The sequence below is a fragment of the Phodopus roborovskii genome, unplaced genomic scaffold, assembly GCF_943737965.1.
Source record: "Phodopus roborovskii unplaced genomic scaffold, PHOROB, whole genome shotgun sequence".
NCBI lineage: Eukaryota > Metazoa > Chordata > Mammalia > Rodentia > Cricetidae > Phodopus > Phodopus roborovskii.
The window spans coordinates 35,470,729-35,492,961 of record NW_026126480.1 but is presented as its reverse complement, the minus strand read 5'-3'; the positions used below and the strand labels follow the sequence as shown (position 1 = coordinate 35,492,961).

The 22,233-nt window shown below is 43.3% G+C and overlaps 1 protein-coding gene across 6 annotated transcripts; it reads left to right on the top strand.

Moving 5' to 3' along the window:
- Positions 1-9,922: 9,922 nt before the first annotated feature.
- Tmem219 (transmembrane protein 219) lies at positions 9,923-21,561 on the top strand. Of its 6 annotated transcripts, none has more exons than XM_051193030.1 (6): positions 9,923-9,988; positions 11,593-11,794; positions 11,881-12,070; positions 16,460-16,689; positions 18,393-18,562; positions 21,466-21,561. In XM_051193030.1, exons 2-5 carry the CDS (start codon positions 11,630-11,632, stop codon positions 18,528-18,530), a joined length of 723 nt encoding a protein of 240 aa, XP_051048987.1. In that variant the 5' UTR covers positions 9,923-9,988; positions 11,593-11,629; the 3' UTR covers positions 18,531-18,562; positions 21,466-21,561. The 6 variants fall into 6 exon arrangements, with proteins under 6 accessions (XP_051048987.1, XP_051048988.1, XP_051048985.1 ...); XM_051193031.1 differs by having other exon boundaries at positions 9,926-9,988; positions 11,596-11,794; XM_051193028.1 differs by lacking the exon at positions 9,923-9,988 and adding an exon at positions 10,492-10,590 and having other exon boundaries at positions 11,596-11,794.
- Positions 21,562-22,233: the final 672 nt, after the last annotated feature.

The following is a 22,233-nucleotide window of genomic DNA, read 5'->3' as shown; positions in this document are numbered from 1 at the left end:
CTTGATCTGCATTTCCCCAGTGACCAACGATGCTGAAAACTATTAACCATTTGTGCATCTTTTTGTTGAGCAATGTATATTCAGCCTTTGGTTTAAATTGAGCCCATTCCTCTTCTTTCTCCTCCCACTTCTAGCCATACTTAAGTACAAATATTTAAGGTTTGCCCTTAACTCAAATATAGTTTTCCAGACTAAAAGCATTGTAGAAGCAGCCGAGATTCTGACATGGCGACCTGAGGGTTGTACCTTTCTGAGACAAGTCAACTGAGCTAGTTTGATTTCTAGGTTGCTGTATTTTCCCCCATCAACTAAAGAAGGCCAGTAAATGATGAGCAAACAATCCAGGGTTTCGCCACAACCTGTGGGGAAATGCATCCCATCCCCCTGGTGCTTTAAGCAGGGTCTGAGCAGAGGTTTTTCTCTTCTTCACATCTGTATCATGTTCTTCAGTACAGACCCCTGCTGTCCTCAGGTCTCCACACTTGGCAGGGCTCCTCACTCCCCCAGCTCCGGAGTAATTCCATGCACAAGTTTCTACCAAATTGGATTTCCTGAGCCCCAAGAACTGAGGTTTGATTCAAGACCTTGCATATTCCTGCCTGGATAGGACTTCTTTCTGATATGGATTCTCTGATGCTAAGAACTGTGAAGCTTTGCTAAAGGTGTCTGTCGTACGGTCTCTATGTCTGCAGAGTTTGGCTCTAGTGTCAACAGGAAAACATAGCTCTCACAAAAAAGAATAAGAGGCAGTTATCCTGGAGACCACTATAAGCAACTATGGTCCAGAAATGCAGATCTGGGTTACCTCCATACCATGTTCCAACATAGTAACAGTTTTACGGAGATTTTGTAGTTACAGAACAAGAGAAAGGCATAACTCAAGGCACTTAAAATTGTTACATTTATTTAGTGCACTATTGTGTATGTGGGGTCACAGGAGAGTTTGTAGGACTCCTTCTATCACCCTGAGGGTGGGACAGTACTATAAGCACTTCACTGGGCAGGCAGTAAACACCTGCACCTGCTGAGCCTCTCCCAGGCCTCAGGGCACTTTGCAGATCTACATATGGAAGCAGTAGGCACTTGGTTAGAGAAAAGTAGAGGAAATTTCTGTTAGGGATTTTGGATGTTACCTTAGCTTTGGGGGTTGGCAGAAGCTGGTAGTCTGTTAAGGTAATAAATATATCCCAAAGGTTTTACATGACAGGCAAAAGGATGTAAGGCCAGACACAAAGGTGGGCAAATACTAGCTGTTACACAGCCCAAGAAAATTTGTTTGTGAATCTGGCACGCTCCAAATTCTTCCACAATCTCAAAATTCTAATTATGTTAATCAGAGCCTTTGCAGCATCTTTAACATAGGTGTGGCTTTTCACTGGGAACACCAGTTCAGACCAGTATATGTTCTTCTGTGCCCACTTGGTAAAGGCTTTGCATATTTCTAACATATATGGATTATGTATGAGTCCTTCCGTGATACTTTTTCATTCTTTCACTACTGGATTTATGGCTGTGAGTTTCTCATCAGTGGCCTTTATTTCTTTGAGAAAGGTCTCTTCCACTTCTATGTTACTGAGCATTTATTTTATCATGAAAAGGGCTTCCTCTTCTTCTCCTCCTTCATTTTGCTTTGCCTGTGTATGAGGGTTTTGCCTGTCTATGTACCTTATGTATGCAGTGTCCTTAGATGCCAGAAGAAGATGTGGAGTCCCCTGGAACTAGAGTCAAAGAAGTTGTGGACTACCATGTGGGTGCTAGGAACAGAATCTGGGTCCTCATACTTTTAACCACTGAGCTGCCTCTCCAGCCCCTTAGAAAAGGCTTTTCTTTTCCTTCATCAATTTTTATTATTTTGAAAATGTTATTTTATGTGTTTGCCTGCATGCATATATGTGCACCATGTGTGTGCCTGGGGCCCATGGAAGTCAGAAGAGGATGCTGGGTTCCCTGGAGCTGGAATTACAGATGGTTGTGAGTCATCATGTGGGTGCTGGGAGCCACACCCAGTTCCTCTGCAAGAACAGCCAGTCCTTTTAACTACTGAGCCACCATCAAGTCCCTACTAATTGTATTTATTTATTTTGGACAGAATCTTGTCATATAACTTTGCCTGGCCTGCAACTTGCTATGTAGCCCAGGCTGGTCTAGAATTTGTGGCAATTTTTCTGCCTCCACCTGAGTGCCGAAATTACAGCATGAGCCACCAGGCTTGACCACTACCACAACAATGACTGCCACACAATTTTTCTTTTATTTTCATTCTTTTAATTTTATTTTATGTGCATTGGTGTTTTGCCTGTGTGTGTTTGTGTGAGGGTGTTACAGACAGTTGTTACAGCTGCCATGTGGGTGCTGGGAATTGAACCCAGGTCCTCTGGAAGAACAGAATGTGCTCTTAACCACTGAGCCATGTCTCCAGCTCCCTCTTTTGTTTTCTTACATTTTGGTTTTCTCAGACACTGTCTCTGTTCGACCTCAAGATCAAATGTATATCTGATCCTCCCACCAGCAGCTCCTGAATGTTGGCGGGGGTTACAGGTCAGTACCACCATGTGCATGTCCAGCAAAGACTGTTTTCATTAACTGAAATGAATGTTTCTTCCCCTCATTCTAGTAATCTGCTGTGTTGTATGGGTTGATTTTTGATTTTTGTTGCTGCTGTTGCTGTTTTGAGACAGGGTCTCATGATGTAGCCCTGATGACTTAGGACTCACTATGCTGGCCAGGCTGGCCTTGAACTCAGAGATCAGTCTGGCCCTGTCTCCCAATTGCTGGTATTAAAGGCATGTGCCACCACCTCCTGGCCAGTTTACTTCTTTTGTTGTTTTTGTTCTTTTTTCAATACTGGATTTCTCTGTACGGCCCTGACTGTCCTGGAACTCACTCTGTAGACCAGGCTGGCCTCCATCTCAGAGATCCACCTGCCTCTACCTCCCAAGTGCTAGGATTAAAGGCCTGTGCCATCAGTTGTAGGGAAGACACTGTACACATAAAACAAAAGTAAAAAGTCTGAAAAGGACATACTTTTCAAGCGTCTTACTCCTCATTTTTTCCTCCCTGTTTTTGTTTTGTTTGTTTGTTTTGCTTTTTTTTTTTTTTTTTTTTTTTTGGCATGTTAGTTATTTGTCTCAGCTATGATCTTTTCCCCTAGATGGCCATGGCTTCTCTTAACTTACAATGTTTCCTTCCTTCCTTCCTTTCTTCATTCCTTCCTCCCTCCCTTCCTTCCTTTAATTTATTTAGCATGTATATAGTGTTCTGTCTGCATGTATGCCTGCACAACAGAAGGGGGCATTAGATTTCATTATACATGGTTGTGAGCCACCATGTGGGTACTGGAAGTTGAACTCAGAACCTTTGGGAGAGCAGTCAATGCTCTTAACCTCTGAGCCATCTCTCCAGCCTGCTTACAATGTTTTCTAAGAACACCCCATCTTTAGCTGTTCTCCTTCCCTGAAAAGACTCTGAGTTAGGTAAGACAAAGGCAGTCACCAGGTAAGGTGGCAGCTGTCTGTAATGCCAGCACCTTGGAGGAGGAGGCAGGAGGATCAGGAATTTAAGTCCATCTTCAGCTACATTGTGAGCTAAGGGCAGGCTTGAACTACATAAGATTCTGTCTCAATGAAAGAAATATATCTAGGCACTCTGGAGGCAGATCTCTGTGAATTGGAGACCAGCTTGGTCTATATAGCAAGTTCCAAACCAACCAGATACACAGTAAGATCTTGTTTCGAAAAGCAAACAAACACAACAAGGGATTGTGAGCTGGCTCAGTGGGTAAAGGCACCTGCTACCAAGACTGATGACCTGAATCTGGTCCCGGTGGCCCACACAGTGGAAAGGACCAACTTCTGACCCTCACATGTGTGCCCAACCTAACTATCACAAATAAAATATTTTAACGTAGAGGAAGGGTCTAAGACTGGAATGATGGCTCAGCAGTTTAGAGCAAATACCACTCTTGAACAGGAACCAAGTTCAGTTCACAGCATCTGCACTGGGTGGCTCACAATTGCCTGGAACTCCATCTCTAGAGGGACCAGACATCTCTGCACTCCATGGGCATCTCACATGAATAAGTAATTTTTTTTCACATTCCAATTTCAGTTCCCACTCCCTCCTCTCCTCCCACTCCCCACCTCCTCCCATCTGCTCCATGGAGAGGGTAATTCCTCCCCTAGGAAGTCTGCTAAGTCTGTCCCATCATCTCATTGAGGCAGGACCAAGGCACCTCTCCAGCCCCACACCTCTGTGCCTAGGCTGGGCAAGGTATCTCTCCATATAGAATGGGCTCCACTAAGTCAGTTTGTACATTAGGGTTAGATCTTGGACCCACTGCCAGTGGCCTCTTATGTTGCCCCAGCCTCACCATTGTCACCTGTATTCAGGGAGTCTAATTCTATCTTATGCAGATACCCCATTTGTCAGACCTGAGTCAGTCATCTCTCACCAGCTCGGGTCAGCTGATTCTGTGGGTTTCCCCATCATGGTCTTGACTCCCTTGTTCATACTTTTGCTCCTCCCTCACTTCAATTTTACTCCTGGTTAGTTGTGGATTTCTGCATCTGCTTCCATCTGTTTCTGGAAGAGGGTTTAGGCTTCCCTGCTGTTATGGATTATAGGCTGGGTATCTTTTGCTTTATGTCTAGTATCCACTTATGAGTGAGTACATACTATATTTGTCTTTCTGGTTTTGGGTTACCTCATTTAGGATTTTTTTTTTTTTTCTAGTTCTGTCCATTTGCCTGTGAATTTTAGGATGTTATTGTTTCTTATCGCTGAGTAGTACTCCATTATGTAAATATACCACATTTTCTTTATCCATTCATTCATCAGTTGAGGGGCATCTAGATTGTTTCCAAGATCTGGGTATTACAAATAATGTTTCTATGAACATAGTTGAGCAAATGTCCTGAGTTCAATTCCCAGCAACCACATGATAGCTCACAACTATCTGTAATGAGATCTGGTGCCCTCCTCTGGCTTGCATGGAAACATGCAGGCAGAAACCTGTATACATAATAATAATAAAAAAAAAAATCTTAAAGAAAGGAAGAAAGAAAGAAGATTAGGGATCAACCTACCTCAAGACCCTGCACTACTGATTTCCACATCAGCTCTACAAATTTGCACTCCCATGAGCAATGGAAGTGTGTTCCCCTTTCTCCACATCCTCTCCAGCATAAACTGTCATTGGTGTTTTTTATCTTAGGCATTCTGATCAGTATAAGATGGAATCTTAGAGTGGTTTTGATTAGTATTTCCCTGATGAGTAAGAGTGTTGAACATTTCCTTAAGTGTCGTTCTGCTATTTGAGATTGTTCTGTTGAGAATTCTCTGTTTAGGTCTATATCCCATTTTTTAATTGTATTATTTGTTAGTTTGATGTCTAGTTTCTTGAGCTCTTTGTGTATTTTGGAGATCAGTCCTCTGTCACATGTGGGGTTGGTGAAGATCTTCTTTGGTGAAGATCTTTTCCCATTCTGTAGAGAGTTGTTTTGTCTTGTTGACAGTGTTCTTTGCTTTACGGAAGCTTCTCAGTTTCAGGAGGTTCCACTTATTAATTGTTGCTCTCAGAGTCTGTGCTATTGGTGTTCTACTTAGGAAGTGGTCTCCTGTGCCTAAGCATTCCAGGGTATCTCCCACTTTCTCTTCTATGAGACTCATTGTGGATGGATTGTTCATGGCGATAGACATGGGTCTATTTGCATTCTTCTACATGTTGACAGTCAGTCATACCAGCATTATTTGTTGAATATATTTTCTCCTTTCCATTTTATATTTTTAGCTTCTTTGTCAAAAATTAGGTGTTCATTCATAGGTGTGTGGGTTGATAACGGGGGTCTTTGATTAGATTCCATTGGTCCACCTGTCTGTTTTTATGCCAATGCCAAGTTGTTTTTATTAGTAAAAATTTAAACAAAAAGTAAAAAAAAAAAAAAGAAAGAAAGAAAAAAAAAGAAAAGAGTGATGTGCCTGTAAGGAAGGGGCTGGGCAAATGAGCTTTTGAAAACCAGCCAATTTCACCTTTCTGTTTCTTTCTCCTGCATCAGGAATTCTTTGCTGCCTACCTCTAGAGCTGTGCACTTTCTTGGCAAAGCTGGGGAGAAGCAGGCTGTAGAGGCTCCCTACTCTGCTCTTTGCTCTGTCACACCATCAGCTTTGTTCTAAACATTAAGTGTTGACAAGAGGAGCAGCAATGAAGTCAGAGACCTAGCTATCATGTTCCATCTTGAGACCCCAACATGAGTATGCATGGTACACATTAGGTACACCATGGTACACAGTAGACATTCCCAAATTGTCTGTTGAGTGAATGCAGATTTTCAACAGCTTCTTGAAATACTGTTTTCAGATTTATTTTTATTTTATACCTAGGAGTGTTTTGCCTGCATGCATGTATGTGCATGTGCATGCCTGGTACCCATGGAGGCCAGAAAAGGGCTTCTGATCCCCTGGAACTTGAGTTAGAAAAGTTCTGAGCCACTGTGTAGGAACAACATCCAGATCTTCTGCAAGAGCAACAAATGCTCTTAACCACTGAGCCAGCTCTCTAGCTGCCCCACCTTTCTTCTGAGACCAGAGTCTCACTATGTAGTCTTGGCTGGCCTGGAACTTGCAAGTGAGTGTAAGCTGCCATGTGGGTGCTTGGAACTGAACCCAGATCCTCTGGAAGAGCAACAAGTCCTCTTGGTTGTTGAGCCATCTCTCTAGCTCTATTGTCTTTTAATTGTAATAAAATATACATAAAAATTATTACCGTCACATACTTTTGTTTTTAATTACATGTATGTGTGCATCTCTGTGTGTGTTTATGCAGGTGAGGGGCCACAACAGGCAAAAGTGTCAGATCCCTATAACTAAAGTCACAGGTGGTTGTGAGGTGGCTGATATGGGTGCTGGGAATGAAACTCAGGTCCTCAGAAGAGCAGTGCATATACTTAAACCAGGGAGCCATCTCTCTAGCCACACCTCCAGCCCCTTTTGGGATAGGATCTTGCTATGTAGCTCAGGGTTGGCTCTGCATTTGCATAACCCTCCTGCCTCAACCTCCAGAGTGCTGAGACTAAAGGCACACACCAACTTATTCAGTATTGCTTTCATCATTTTAAGTGTACCATCCAGTAGTATTAAGGGGATTCACTTCATGGTGATTACAGTTATTTCCACCACCCATGTTCAAGATGTTTCACTGTGCAAAAATAAAACTTCTGGTTTTTGTTTTTGTTTTGAGATAAGGCCTCAGCATATTTTTTGCCTTGGATGACCTGGAACTTGCTATGTAGACCAGACTGGCCTAAAAAAACCACAGTAATTCACCTGCCTTTGTCTCTGCCCAGCAAACACATAACTTTGAATCCATTAAACAATAGCTCCCTATCTTCTGCTCTCTCCAGTCTCTGGCAGCTGTCACTTTCTGCCTCTGAGATGAATGCATCTTATGACATGAAATAATATGCTATTGTATTGTGCATGAGAAGTTTCACAAATGTGCAACTGTCTTTTGTTTCTGGTAATGGTGGAATCATATGCTATTGTCTAGTGTCTCATACAGGTTGAATCACTTGCCTTATGTGTCTCATATAGGAGGAGTCATCCACTATTGCTTTGTACATCCTATGTTACTAGACTCATATGTTATTTTCTTCTCTATTGCTTATAGCTGCCACTGTATTGTGAATCTCATATAGGTGGAATCATTACATACTATCTTTTACATTTCATATAGGTGGAATAATTCAACATTTTCTGATACATCTCATTTTGATAGAATATGCTATTGTCTTATTTACCTTATATAGGTGGAATCACATGCTATTTCTTGTGTATCTCACTTAGCTGGAATCATTGGGTGGTTGTCTGGTGGGAAGGTGCAGCCACTCAGGCCAGATGGTGGCATGGGCACCAGCACTCGTCTGGGGCTCCAAGCCAGGAGGGAGATGACACTTGGCAAATTTATTCTTTTCCTTGGGACATTTTCTCTTGCTGATCTGTCCTTTTTCTTCAGATGTTTAACTTGTCCAGTGGTCTATGGATTCCTTAGTCGGATGCTTTTATTCTCCTAGAATAATAAAAGCAAAACCCTGCTCCAAGCCTAACTCTGAGGAGGGGGTCCTTTTTTGGAAGGTTATACTTTTCCTAGGGCAAAATGTTTTTAGGCAACAGAAAAGTATTATCTCTCAATTTAAAAATTCTTTTGAAAAATTGAAACTAAATATACATTAGTATGTGTGGATAAATATACTTATAACTAAATATGTCTTAGTATGTGTGTATAAATATACCTATAATTTCCCTGCCTCCCCATTGTTACATTCATCCTTCCCATGAGTTCTTGGGTTACACTATTTTGGGTAAGTCTGTTCTATTTGTATTTTATGTGTGTCTTATATGTGTGCATACACACATTCTGTCTATTTCCTGTATCTATATAAAATCCTAGAACCAGGGCTGAGAAATTGCTGAGTGGTTAAGAGCACTAGCTGTTCTTCCAGAGGACCCAGGTTCAATTCCCAGCACCCACATGGCATGGGTTACATGTAGTATGTATCTCCAGTTCTAGTGGATCTGATACCTTCACACCAGTACACATAAAATAAAGTTAATAAACTATTTTTAAAAAATCCTGGAACCACAAATTGGAGAAAATACATACTTATCTTTCTAAGGCTGACTTAATTCACTAAATATGATTATTGCTAGCTGTACTTATTTTCCTGCAAAATCATAACTTTGTTCTTTTGAAAATCTTTGTGTGTGTGTGTGTGTGTGTGTGTGTGTGTGTGTGTGTGCGCGCGCCCGCAAGTGCACATGTGCAGGTGCATGTGTGTAGGTCAGAGAACAGCCTTCAGAAGTCTGCTCTCTTCCCAGCATGGGTTCTGGGGATAGCTGCTGAGTCATCTCATCAGCAGTTTTTTGTCCTATGTTTTTTATGGGCTTTTGAGACATGGTCTTGGTAGTCTGAGCTGACTTCAAATTAGTTATGAGGTTGGCTTTGAACTCCTGGATCTTCCTGCCCCTGATTCCTGAGTGCTGGGATTAGAGGCATGAACTACCAAGGGATAACAATGTTTTAAAGGTTATTTATTTTTATTTTTTGTGTATTAATGCTTTGCCTGTATGTATAATTGTACCACACATGTGCCTGGTACCTGTGGAGGTCAAAGAGCACATCAGAGCCCCTGGGATTGGAATTACAGATAATTGTGAGCTGGAATGTGAATATTAAAAATTGAACTTGAACCCTCTACAAAGCAGCAAAGGCTCTTAATTGCTAAACCATCTCTCCTGTACTTTTTTTTTAATAGTGCTGTAATAAGTGAATACTGATTTGTGAGTATTTCTTATGTTTATCTGTAGCAACTTTGATACTCAGGACTGACATAGCCAGACCATGTTAGGTTTATATATACTTTTTATAGAATCTGTATATAGATATCCATAGTAGCTAGACTAGTTTACATCCCCATTAGCTGTGTATAAGGGTTCTCTTTTGTTCACAACCTTACCTGCATTTTTCTTTTTCTTTAATTCTGATTGAGGTAAGATGAAATCTCAATGTGGTTTTAATTCACTTTTCTCTGATGTGTAGTGAGCTTGAACATTTTCTTGTATGTCTAATACCCATCTGTACTACATCTTTTGAGAACTGAGGCAGGTGGATCTCTGAGTTCAAGGCCTCTTTAGTCAACATAAGTGATTTCCAAGTCAGCTACACAGTGCGACCCTGTCTCAAAAAAAAAAAAAAAAAAGTTCTGTTTTAAAAGGAACAATCTTATCCCCAGGACAATATGGTTATTGTGGCTTAGGCAGAGTTATTAATTTTGTTGTTTGAATTTGGTTTTATGGGAAACCTAGGCTGAACTCTGACCTTTAACTCCTTATCCTCCAGCCTCCACCTGAGTGCTGGGGTAGCAGGACTGCACTGCCACACCAGGCCAGGCTGAGGATTTGAACCTGATCTTAGCTCCCTCTTATGTTATTTCAGGTAAGACGATCTCCCCCTCTAAAAAGCATAAAGACTGAGATGAGATGCTCCCTGTTGAGCAGACTTGCAATGCTAGGATCCTGTGCATTTAGGAACCAGAGTCAACGGGGCTTGCCATGGTGTAGACCTTAAGTATCTGAGAGGGCAAAGAGCAGAACCTACATATCACTAGCAAAGAGGAAGAGTGGAGCCCCCCCAATCCTACTGAGAGGACCCCGAGTCCTTCCCGGAAACCTGGGCGCGGCCGGGCTGTGCGACGGGCACAGGTCGCGGGCAAGCAACAGAAAAGTGACTTTAGTGAGGTTCCGTCGACACCCTCCTGCGCTCTTCCGGGAGGGAAACAGAGGTGTCCACGACGGCTAGCAGGGGCTCCCTCTCCAGTTTCTGATTTCCTCACCTCCCTGTAAGTTATTTCCTCCACTTGGCCCCTAGAGTGAATTTCCTTTTGGTTTAGCCTAACTCAGCAGTCCGCGTGGCTACCGCGCAAGCGCGTCCCGACGGAGTTGGGGCGGGGCCGGCGGGCGCTCGCGAGCATGGGCCCCGCCCCGCCGCCGCGCCGCCCGTGACGTCACGGGTCGCCGGCCTCCGCCCGGCTGCAAGCGGTGAGAGCTAGCGGCGTCGGACCTGAAGCCGCTGGATTGGGAAGGGATGCGGTTGTCGAGATCCTTCTGGAGAGGGATTTGGGGAGGACGGGAGGCCAAGATGCATCTGACGCTACTGCCCCTCAGACTCTGTCCTCCCTCCTCCTACCCTCCCCCTTGCAGAAATGCCGGGACATGGGGCCGCGCAGGGGCCGAGCATATGTGACACCTGGCGTTTTCCGGTGGCTTCCATGTACTCTACCACTCTCTCTCCCAACTCCTTATGCTAATCTCCTGCCTTCCAGATGTTTACTTTCATCAGTCTATCGCTCCTTGCCTGCGATGGTGTACTCGGAAGTTGGAGAACCCTACCACTTCTGTGTTAAAAGTCCCTGAGTCACAGTGTTTCTCCTACTGGCTTCTTCTGGTCTTAATGATCAGTATGGCATAAATAAAAAGAAAGGAGATAGACGTCTGTTGAATTCCTGCATGGCCAAGTACCAAGCAAACTGCTGTCCCATCGAATCCTTATGAATCCTTATTACTTGGTGTTCTTAGAACTCCCATTTCCCATCTTAAACTCACAGACATTAACTGGCTTGGTCGCACTTAGGGAGCAGCAAAAGGGATTCATTCCTTTCTAGCTTAGCTCCAAAGTAGGAACTTGAACCCAGATACTTCCGGTCAGAATTCTGGCTTCCAACCCCAGAGCCCCAGATCAAGTACTTCCTCTTTTCTAGCTAAGAATTCTTTTCACATCCCCTTTACTAGTACAGAATGTTGCTGTTCCCTGCTTCTTCCTTGGTTATTTCAGAAACGAAATAGAGCAAGCCTTAAGTGCCCCTGCCCTAAAGAGGTGAACTTTTTGAGCACAGAATCTTGGGTTTTGGTCCTGTCTCTGCCACCTACTGTGTGGCCTTGAGCAAATCCATTGTCTTCTATCTTTAGCTTGCTTTTGCATAACATGGGTGAGGGCCTTCTGACCTGCAGGCTCTTGTCCAGTTCTCCCTCACTGTCCTCCAGCAGGTACTCCACGGAGGCCCAGACCCCTCTGCTCCCCATGGGCAGCTGCCAGGCAGGGCACAACCTGCATCTTTGTCTGGCTCATCACCCACCTTTGGTCTGTGCCACTTTGATCCTGCTGCTCCTTGGTCTCTCTGGCCTGGGCCTTGGTGGCTTCCTCCTCACCCATACATCTGGCCTACGTAGCCCTGACATTCCCCAGGTAAGTACCCCCGAGGTTCACCCTTTTGTTGCATGCCTGCCCCTGTTGCTAATCTCACTTCTCTCTCGCTCTTCTCTTGCACACAGGATTGGGTTTCCTTCTTGAGGTCTTTTGGCCAGCTGAGCCTGTGCCCCGTGAATGGGACAGTCACAGGGAAGTGGCCAGGGCCTCATGTCGTTGGCTTACTGACTACTTTGAACTTCGGAGATGTTCCAGATAGGAACAAAACCCAAACATTCCAAGCCAAGGTCCATGGTAGTCAGATAGGATTGAAAGGTGAGCTCTGGGAAATGTGGGGGGTCCAGCATCAGAACACTCAGACTTCACCAGACTGCTGCAGTACGGATTAGAAAGGATAAGATGCTTTCAGGGGATGTTGTCCACTGTATAGGTTCTGTGTTTTGGCTCTGTTGTTCCAGTTCCAAGTTTCCTCAATTCTGTCCTAGAATTCACCAGGAGGCCTTAGGTTTAAAACCAAATGCCCCTCCCCACTATGTCTGTATAGAGAGAGATAGAGAACTCAAGCTTGCCAACACTGCCTGGGTTATATAGTGAGTTCCAGGGCTTTGAGGACTACACAGTAAGTTCTGAAGCATACATACATGAAACACATTACATATATGACAGCATGAAGTACGAGTCACACACCAATATAAATTTCACCCATTTAAACTTTTAGTCTGTTTACACAACTGTGGAACCACCCTGAAATCCATTTAGAACTTTATTTTAATCATCTAAGTAGATCTCCACTTTAGCTGTCCTTGCCTATTTTCCCTAGGTCCCCAGGCTTCTGGGAGTCTACTTTCTGTCTCTAGTGGCCTGCTTGTCTGGACATTGCTACAATATGCAGCCCTTTGTGACTTGAGATGTTTAAGGTTCATCATGGTACTGAATACTTTTCATCCCAGCACTGGGAAACACAAGATTGGCAGGCAGATCTCTACAAATTTCAGGCCAGCCTAATCTACATAGCAAGCTCTAGGGCAGCCAAGGCTACATATATGAAGAGAACTTGTCTCAAAAAAAAAAAAAAAAAAAAAAAAAAAAAGGAAGAAAGAAATTATGCTATTCTTAACAATAATTTTTGTGTGGGCATGCACGTTGGTACTGTTATTATTGAGAATAGAGGCATGAGTGGAATATAGGATAGCTCTATGATTAATCTTCTGAGGAACTGCCAAACTGTTGTACCATTTTATAGTCTTACAACTGGAGCATTGCATTTTCTTCCATACTTACTCACACTTTGTTTTTGAGGCAGGGTCTGTCCATGAAATTCTGATTATCCTGGAACTCACTGTATAGACCAGGCTAGCCTCCACCTCCCAAGCACTAAGATCAAAGGCGTGCACTATGCTCTCATTTTCAGTATACCCACCCTGATCACTGAGAAGTCCTATTTCACCGTAGTAGTGATTTTTCAGGTTTCTTGGTCTTTCCTTTAAGTCGTTTACTGTCTAACAAAAATACAGACATAAAAGAAGCACACATCTGTCAGTGTGTGAAGTAGGTTGGTGAGAAAGGATACAGCATCTAAGGTTAGGTAGGCTTTTAGAATGCTTAGCTGTGTATAATTCCAGGCAAAGGGAGTGGCAGACACGAAGGCATATAGATGGGAAGGAACCATGATGGCATGTTTAGGAACTTCCCAGGGTCAGTTTGGATGGTGCATACAAGGAAAGGAATGCTGAGTTGGGAAATAGGTGCCTCAGTATACTTATGTAGATTAGAGGACAACTTGCAGGCATTGGTTTACTCCTTCTAGGTATGAGATGTTGCTGCTGGTAGTACATACCTTTAATCCCAGCACTTGGGGGCAGGGACAGGTGGATCTCTAAGTTTGAGGTCAGCCTGGTCTACAGAGTGAGTCCCAGGACAGCCAGGGCTGTTATACAGAGAAACCCTGTCTTGAAAAACAAAGAAACAAAAACAAACAAACAAAAGATTTTGTGTGCTAGTACATTGGGCAAACTCAGTCTAATCAAAAAAGTAATAGGATTGGGTCTATTAACAAGAAAACTAGGAAGGGATTTATAAGGAGTGATGAGAGTTAGGCATCATGTTGTCTGTCTGTAACCTCATCACTGGAGAAATTGAGGCAGAAGCACAGGTTTGAGGACAGTCTGGACTATATGGCAAGACCCTGGATTTTGGGGTTTTTTTTTTTGTTTGTTGGTTGGTTGGTTGGTTTTTTGTTTTGTTGATGTTGGTTTTTCAAGACAGGGTTTCTCTGTATTGCTTTGGAAGCTGTCCTGGAACTCACTCTGCAGACCAGGCTGGCTTCAAACCCACAGAGATCCGATTGCATCTGCCTCCCTCTTGCTGGGACTAAAGGGCACCACAAACACCCAGCTTGTTTGTTGGTTTTTTTGAGACAGGATTTCTCTGCATTGCCCTGGTTGTCCTGGAACTCACTCTGTAGGCCAGGCTGGTCTCAAACTCACAGATCCATGTGCCCCTACCTCCTGAGTTCTAGGATTATAGGAATGCCCCATCTCCACCCCCAGCTGTAATACCCTGTTTTTAAAGAAAAGGTATGAAACTGGGTGTAGTGAAGCACACCTTCGATCCCAGCACTTAGGAGACAGAGGCAGGTGGACCTCTGTAAGTTTGGGGCCAGCCTGGGCTACATAGTGGGTTCCTGGATAGCCAGAGCTATATAGTGAGACCCTGCCACAAAACAGAAAGGAAGGACGGACAGATGAAAGGACAAAAGATATGATGAAAATTTAAGGTAAAGCCTTTGTGAACTAAGAGGGGCATTTGATATCTGGGACTAACAACACAAACCCTGGCCAATGAGTTCATTGGGCAGTGGATAGGAGGGAGGGCAGAGGTTATCTCTAGAATTGTACATGTGCATCTTCAGCTTGGATATGCTGAGTATTTCTTTTTCACTTAGACATATATGGCTTTCTTTCTGTATTACTACCTCGTCTATTATATTAATAGCTGTAAATTGATCCATTAAGTGGTTAGGTCATCATCTGTAACATTTTCCCCAGTAAATAACACTATTGTTCCTAATTTTTTGTTGTTGTTGTTTTTCAGGACAGGGTTCTCTCTCTGTGTAGCTTTGTGGTCTATCCTGGCACTCACTCTGTAGCTTAGGCTGGCCTTGAGCAAAAACATCTTAATGTATGTTGTTTTTTATTTTTCTTTTGCTGGTACTTAAGAATGAGCCCAAGGGTTTCATATATGCTATCTAAGTGCTTTGCCACTGAGCTACACCCCTAGCTCTTAACATACTTGCATTTTTTTAGTTCCTTCCTTAGGATTAGTTTCTATAAGTAATATAAATGAATAAAAGATGTAGGCTTTCTTCCTTTCTTTTTTTAAGTTCATTTTAGTTTGTTATTGGTGTAGGGGCAGTCAGAGGACAACTCAGTGTAGTTAGGTCTCTACTTCCCCCTTTACCTGGCTTCTGGGTACTAAATGTCAATCCTCAGACTTGCATGGCAACAACTTTTCCTAGATGAACCAACTTACCTGCCCCCTTTTTTTTTTTTAAATACTGTACATTTGATTTTTGGGTGTTTGTTAGTTTGTGACAGGGTCTCATTTAGCCAAGGTTGGCCTCAAACTTACTATGTTGCCAAAAATGATGTTGAACTCATGACCTGCCTGCTTGTCTGCCTCCATCTTCTCTATGTTGGGATTTCAGGTGTGTATTACAACTCTTAATTTATGCTGCTTCATGGTCCACAGGCATTCTATCTGTATCCACCGCTTTGTAGAAATTCAGACCACACAGCAGTGTACAATCGAATGTTCGTTCAACAACAGTTTGGTGAGCATCCTCGTTGCTCATTTAAAATGATGATAGAAGTCAGATATGATAGCCATGTCTATAATCCCATCAGTTGGGAGGTTCAGTAGGAAGATTGCCATGAGTCCTAGGCCAACGTTGGTTAGATAATGGTTTCTAGGCAATTCTGGGCTACAAACAAACAAACAAAAACTTTTGGTTTTGTGTTTTTCATAGAAATGCCTTTGACACTTTAAAATTGGAATATAACCTGTATTTTCTTTCATCCTTTCTGAAAGTTTTCCTTGATTGGTGTGTTATTTAATACATCTGGACTACTTATACCGTGAGATGACAGTCTAACTTTGTATTTTTTCTACTGAAAATTGTCCCAAAACAAGCCATCCTTTGTCCATTAATTTGACTGGATTTTGGTGTTCAGTGGATAACTGCTTTCTTTAAGAGGATAAGTATATTTTTTAATATTTATTTATTGGAAAGATTTATTTTTTGAGTCAGGCCATGGTAGGGCATGCATTTAATCCCAGCACTCACAAGACAGAGGCAGGTGGATCTCTATGAGTTAGAGGCCAGCCTGGTCTACAGAGCAAGTTCCAGGACATGCTCCAAAGCTACACAGAGAAACCCTGTTTCAAAACACAAACAAAAAAATGTTGTTTTTCTGTGTGTGTGTGTGTGTGTGTGTGTGTGTGTGTGTGTGTGTGTTTGCTGGAGGAGACCTGAAGAGGGATCTGATCTCTTGGAGCTGGAGTTGCAGGCCATTAGAAACCTCTAGATGTGGGTGTTGAGAACTGAATCCAGGTCCTCTGGAAGAACAGCCAGTGCTCTTTGCTGCTGGCCATCTCTCTCTGGCTGCCCACTCAGTTTTCCATCTCTTCCTGTGCCTCTTATAGGGTCCTCTGCAGGAGAGTCTATCCTCATCACAGCCAGAGTGGCCTCAGGAAGGACTCCAGAGACCTGCCTCTATTTCAGTGCTGTTCCAGAAATCTTGCCTTCTAGCCAGCCACCAATATCCTGCTCAGAGGAGGGAGCTGGAAATGCTACCTTGAGCCCAGTGATGGGTGAAGAGTGTGTCAGGGTCTGGAGCCATGAACGCTTTGTGCTCACCAAGCTCCTTACTTCGGTAAATGCCTCAGGTTGATCTTCAAGGCTTTATACATTGTCATGTGGAGTGCTGCCCGAAAGGGTTGAGGAGGCAACTTCACATAGCAGAGAAAGAATGGGCTTGGTCTGGTGTAGTGTTGTGCTCTTTTCCAACCCTGGTACTCCAGAGTCTGAGACTGGAGGACTCAAGGCCAGCCTGGACTTTATAATGGCAGTTTATTTAAAAAGAAGAACAAGAGTGAGTAAGCATAGGTTCTTATAGCCCTGCCTTAGGTTAGAGGCAAGTGGTCTAGAGCAAGCTCTGAACCTCTTTCAGACTCAGCTTCCTCATCTGCAAAAGACAAACGTGATGTAATTTACGGATTACAGTAACTAAGGACTGAATAAGAATGACCTAAAGTACTCAGCACAGTACCTGATGCAAAACAGAGTTGATCAGAGATAGTCATTTGCTGTTTGCTGACTTGGAGACCAGCCTGGTCTCTGTAGGAGTTACAGGATAGTCAGGACTACATGGTGAGGCCTGGGAGGAGTCTATTCCCTTTTCCTTGGTAAGATGATCCTTCAAGGGGGAAATGAGTGCAGCTCAGCCTCTTGGGATTCATATGAGGGGCTTAGGAATGACCTAGAAGGAGGCAGGAGAAATCTCAGCCAGTTGCTGAGCTGCTATGAATGTTAGGCTAAATGTTACAGTTTGACACTGAAGTTGGAGCCATGTAGAGCTTAGGCAAGAGAAGGAAGCTCTCACTCTGCAGGGCAGAGGAGCTGGACTGCATGGAGGAAGAGAGTGGATAAAGGGCTGCTATACTCTCATGCCCCATATTTTAAAAGGCTACTTGTGGCAGGCAATGGTGGCACACACCTTTGATTCCAGCATTTGGGAAGCAGAGAGAGGTGGAACTCTGTGAGTTCAAGGCCAGCCTGGTGTACTGAGCAAGTTCCAGGACAGCCAGGGCTACACAGAGAAACCTTGTCTCAAAAAAAAAAAAAAAAAAAAAAAAAAAAAAGCCATTAGGGAAAGCAAATCTATCTCTACTTGCACAAGTCCTTGAACGGGTGGAGCCATTTGGTGGCAAGTTTTATGGCTGTAGAGATTGGCTTAGTGGTTAAGAGCACAAGCTGCCATTCCAGAGTACATGGATTCAATTCCCAATGCCCACATAGCAGCTTACAACTGTTTATGACCTAAGTTCTAGAAGATCTGATGCTCTCTTCTGGACTCTACAGGAACTGCATGCAGGTGGTACAGACAAAACAGCCATAATACAAATACACGTATAAAATATTTTAAAAGGACCATGCCTGGATATGATGGTAAACACCCATCACCCCGGCAGTCAGAAGGCTCAAGGCAGGAAGCACAAGAGAGTTGAGGCCAGCCTGAGCTACATAACAAGACTTTGCTTCATTAACGAGAAGAGGGAGGGAGGGAAGGAAGGAAGGAAGGAAAAGAAAGGTTAGCAGAATGTGGAGAATAGTGACTCCTGGGGAGTCATTCTGGTAGTTCAGTTGATGATTGGGCCAGAGAGAGTTGGACCCCATCAGGGCAAATGCTGCCTTCCACCTGCCCCAGAGCTGCTCTCTAGATGCCAGGAGGGCTGTGCCTCATGGAGGGTTGTCTCTGTTTTTCAGGGTGTGGGACAAGATATCTTCCCACTGGAAGATTCCTAACCCTCTCTGTTGTCATTCCCCTCCCTCCCTCCCTCCCTGTCCCACCACTAGGAAGAGCTAGCTCTGTGTGGCACCAGACTGCTGGTCCTGGGCTCGTTCCTGCTTCTCTCCTGTGGTTTTCTCTGCTGTGTCACTGCTATGTGCTTCCATCCACGCCTAGAGTCCCACTGGTCCCGAACACGGCTTTGAGGGCACCAGCCTGCTCCTTACTCTGGTCTCAGGTGAGGTTCTGTGGGAGTTGGTGGGGGGAAGGGATGGCAGTTAAACTTGGTAAGGCAGACCCTTAGAGTCAAATACTGTGAGTCCCTGAGAGCCCTATTCAGCTGTCTCCTTATGGGGACTGAGAACAGTGTTCTCTCTAAACATACAATGCTTTTATTACTTCTCCCTTTTTCTTTGTGTGTGGGTGGCCCTGTGTGTGCCCTGGTGTGCATGTGGAGGCCAGAGAACTACCTTGTGGAGTTGATTCTCTCTTTCCACATTTATGTAGAGTCAGGAGAATTAATCTCAGGTCATCAGGCTTGCTTTCATGGCGATAAAACTTTTACCTGCTGAGACATCTTGATAGCCCTGTCTTTACTACGAAATAAGTAACTTTCATGTAAAAAGAAAAACCATAAAAATGCATTTTGACAGCTTACTATAAAGTGGACACTTGTAAATACCACCCAGGAAAAAAAGAAGACTTTAAGTAATTCAGATTCCTCCCCTAAGCATGGCAGTGGTGCAGCACATGCTTTCAATCCCAACACTCGGGAGACAGAGGCAGGCAAATCTGTGTGAGTTAGAGCCCGGTCTGGTCTACAGAGCGAGTTCCAAAACAGCCAGGGCTACACAGAGAAACCCTGTCTCAAAACAAAACAAAAACCAAAGAACAAACCATGTACATGGCTCCCCTAAAGTAAATAAATATGATAATTTTGCCAGGGGTAATGGTCTATGCCTTTAACCCCAGCACTCAGGAGGCAGAGGCAGGTGGATCTCTGTGACTTTGGGGCCACTCTGCCTTACATAGCAAACTTTGAGCCATCCAGGGCTACATAGTGAGACCCTGTCTCAAAATGAATAAATAAATATTAAATACATTTCAAGAGAAAAGCAAGACTCCATGTTTAGGACAGATCATCAAACTTGAACCCTCTTAATTCACCATTGCTGCCATAAGGGTAGGTATGAAGTGGAGCTCTGGCGAGTCTTACAGTAAGAACATTACTTGCAGGACAACATCCACAGAGGATATGTATGGGAGCATATCAAGTTAAAAACTAAGGTCCCAATGTATTGGTAAATGCTTTTAATACCAGCACTGGGAAAGCAGAGGCAGGATTTGAGGCCAGCCTGGTCTATGTAGTGAGTACCTACCAGCCAGGGCTATATATTGAGGTTTTAGCTAAAAAAAAAAAAAAAAAAAAAAAAAAAAGAAAGAAAGAAAGAAAGAAAGAAGAAGAAGAAAAAAAAGAAAGAAAGAAAGAAAGAAAGAAAGAAAACACCATTAATCTCAGCACTCAGGAGACAAAGGCAGGCAGATCTCTATTAGTTTGAGGCCAGCCTGATCTACATAGTATGTGTCAGGTGGCTGGGGTTACAAATGAGACCCTGTCTCAAAACAAGCAAACAAAAAATAATAAGGGGCGGGTGCTGGTGGTTCAGTGGTTAAGAGCACTTACTGCTCTTTAAGAGAAATAGGATTTGTTCCCAGCACTCACATCTAGTATCTCAAAACCACCTGTAACTCTGGCTGCAGGGACCCCACCATCCTTCCTGGCCTCCTTGAGCAATTGTGTACATAAACTCACTTAGATGTACACATAAAAAATAAATCTCTTTTTTTTTTTTTAAAGTAAGAGCAGGACCTTGGGGGATTAAAAATAAAAAACCCAAAAACCTTAGGTGGTTAAAAAAAAAATAAAAATAAAATCAAACCACATCCATACGTGGTGAATGTTTTCATTTAAATAACCACACCTCCAATAATCTTCATTGGCTGTGATCTTTCATTCACTAATCATATACTTGGAAAGCATAAATAGCAAGGACTTACAGGGAGATCAAGAGCATTATCAGGAAGGAAGGGAGGAGGAAATTTTTTTTTTTTTTTTTTTTTTTGAGACAGGGTTTCTCTGTGTAGCCATGGCTATCCTGGAACTCACTCTGTAGACCAGGCTGGCTGGCTCCAACTCACACAGATTTACCTGCCTCTGCCTCTGCCTCTGCCTCGGCCTTGAGAGTGCTGGGATTAAAGGCGTGTGCCACCGCTGCCAAGCTGTTCTTTGTTGTTTTGTTTTGAGCCATGTGTATGTCTGCATGCGACAATGGGCATATGAAGGTCAAGGGACAGTGTTCAGCAGTCTGTTCTGTCTTCATCATGTGGGTCCTGGTAATCAAACTCAGGTTGTTAGCTTGGTGACAGAGCCATCTTGCTGGCCTTCCTGGAATTCTACTCAAATAGCTCAAAAGAATATAATTAATGGTGATGCCTATCAACTGGACATATACCCTGCCCAAGTATTTTATATGTGTTTTCTTCATGTAGTCATCATTGTATTTAGAAGATAGTTTTCTCTGCTAACTAGGTTTTTGGAGGTAATGAGCTTGGCAAATGTAACAAAGGATGGCCTTCTACTATTAATACTACTAATTCGATCATATCCTCTCATTGAGTGAAAAAAATCAATCCAAAAAACATCTTCAACTTGTTGGGAGGGTACAATCCCATTTGAAAGTGTTATGCAGCCAGCTCTTATGCCTTTCCCAGGTTTTGCTGGCCTTTGTGTGCTAGGAAATGACTACAGGAGAGTGGAAATAGCCTAGACTGTGAAACTGCTCCAACCCAGAGGAACTGGAAGCTCTAGATAACTTTGTTAAATTTCCTTAAAAATAGGTCTCACTGTTTCATCTGCTAGACTTAGAGTAGGAAACAGTGGAGCCCATTCAGTCCAAGAGTGGAAAAGGCTTTCAGGTTTTTGGCCCCTGGTTCATCCTGGGGTTTTGAAGCTACCCCTGTGGGGGTAAGTGCCAGAACTGTCTCAAGGTATTCCTTCTGCTGTCCCTTCCTCAATTTCTGCATCCATGCAGAGCGTCCAGGGGCTTTCTTATCTGTTTTGTTTTCTTTCTTATTCTCCAGGTGAAGATCAAATTCTTGGGCCTACTTCTGAGTTTAGAAGACATATTACAAAAAAAGAAGATCTGGAATGTGGAAAAATAAATGGCTTTTTGATCACTATCGTGTAAGGTACTTATTGGGGATTGGATTAAAGCCAGCATTTTAGGGTGCTTTTCCTTGCTGCACACATTCATGATGTAGGTGCATGATGGTATATGGAAATCACAGAATGATGATTCTGTGTCTTCTTCAGCTTTTCCATGGGTTCAGGGCATTGAACTCAGGTTACCAGACTTTCATGGCAAGCACCTGCTTAGCTGTTTTGATCCTGTCTCTTTTATGGTGCTATGATTGAACACAGGGCCTCATATATGCCAGACAAGCACTCTGTCACTGAATGATATCTCCAGCCCTGTTTTGTTTGCTGGTTTTTTGAGACAGGGTTTCACTATTCAGCCCTGGCTGTCCTGGAACTCACTCTGTAGACTAGGCTGGCCTCAAACTCATAGATCTGCCTGCCTCTGTTTCCTCAGTGCTGGGTTGAAAAGCCTGAGCCATTCTGCCCTCTGCTTTATTTTCCCTTTTTTTTTTTTTTTTTTTTTTTTTTTTTTTAGATGAGCTCATACTATGTAATCCTTACTGATCTGAAACTCAAAATCTTCAGATGTCAACCTCTTCAGTGTACAGATGGCTAGCATCCTTGTTAGCCTGTTTAGAATACAGGTTGGCTGGCATAGGGAATAGTTCTCTTAAAACTTTGCCCATTTTTGTGGATTTGCTTTGGAAAAC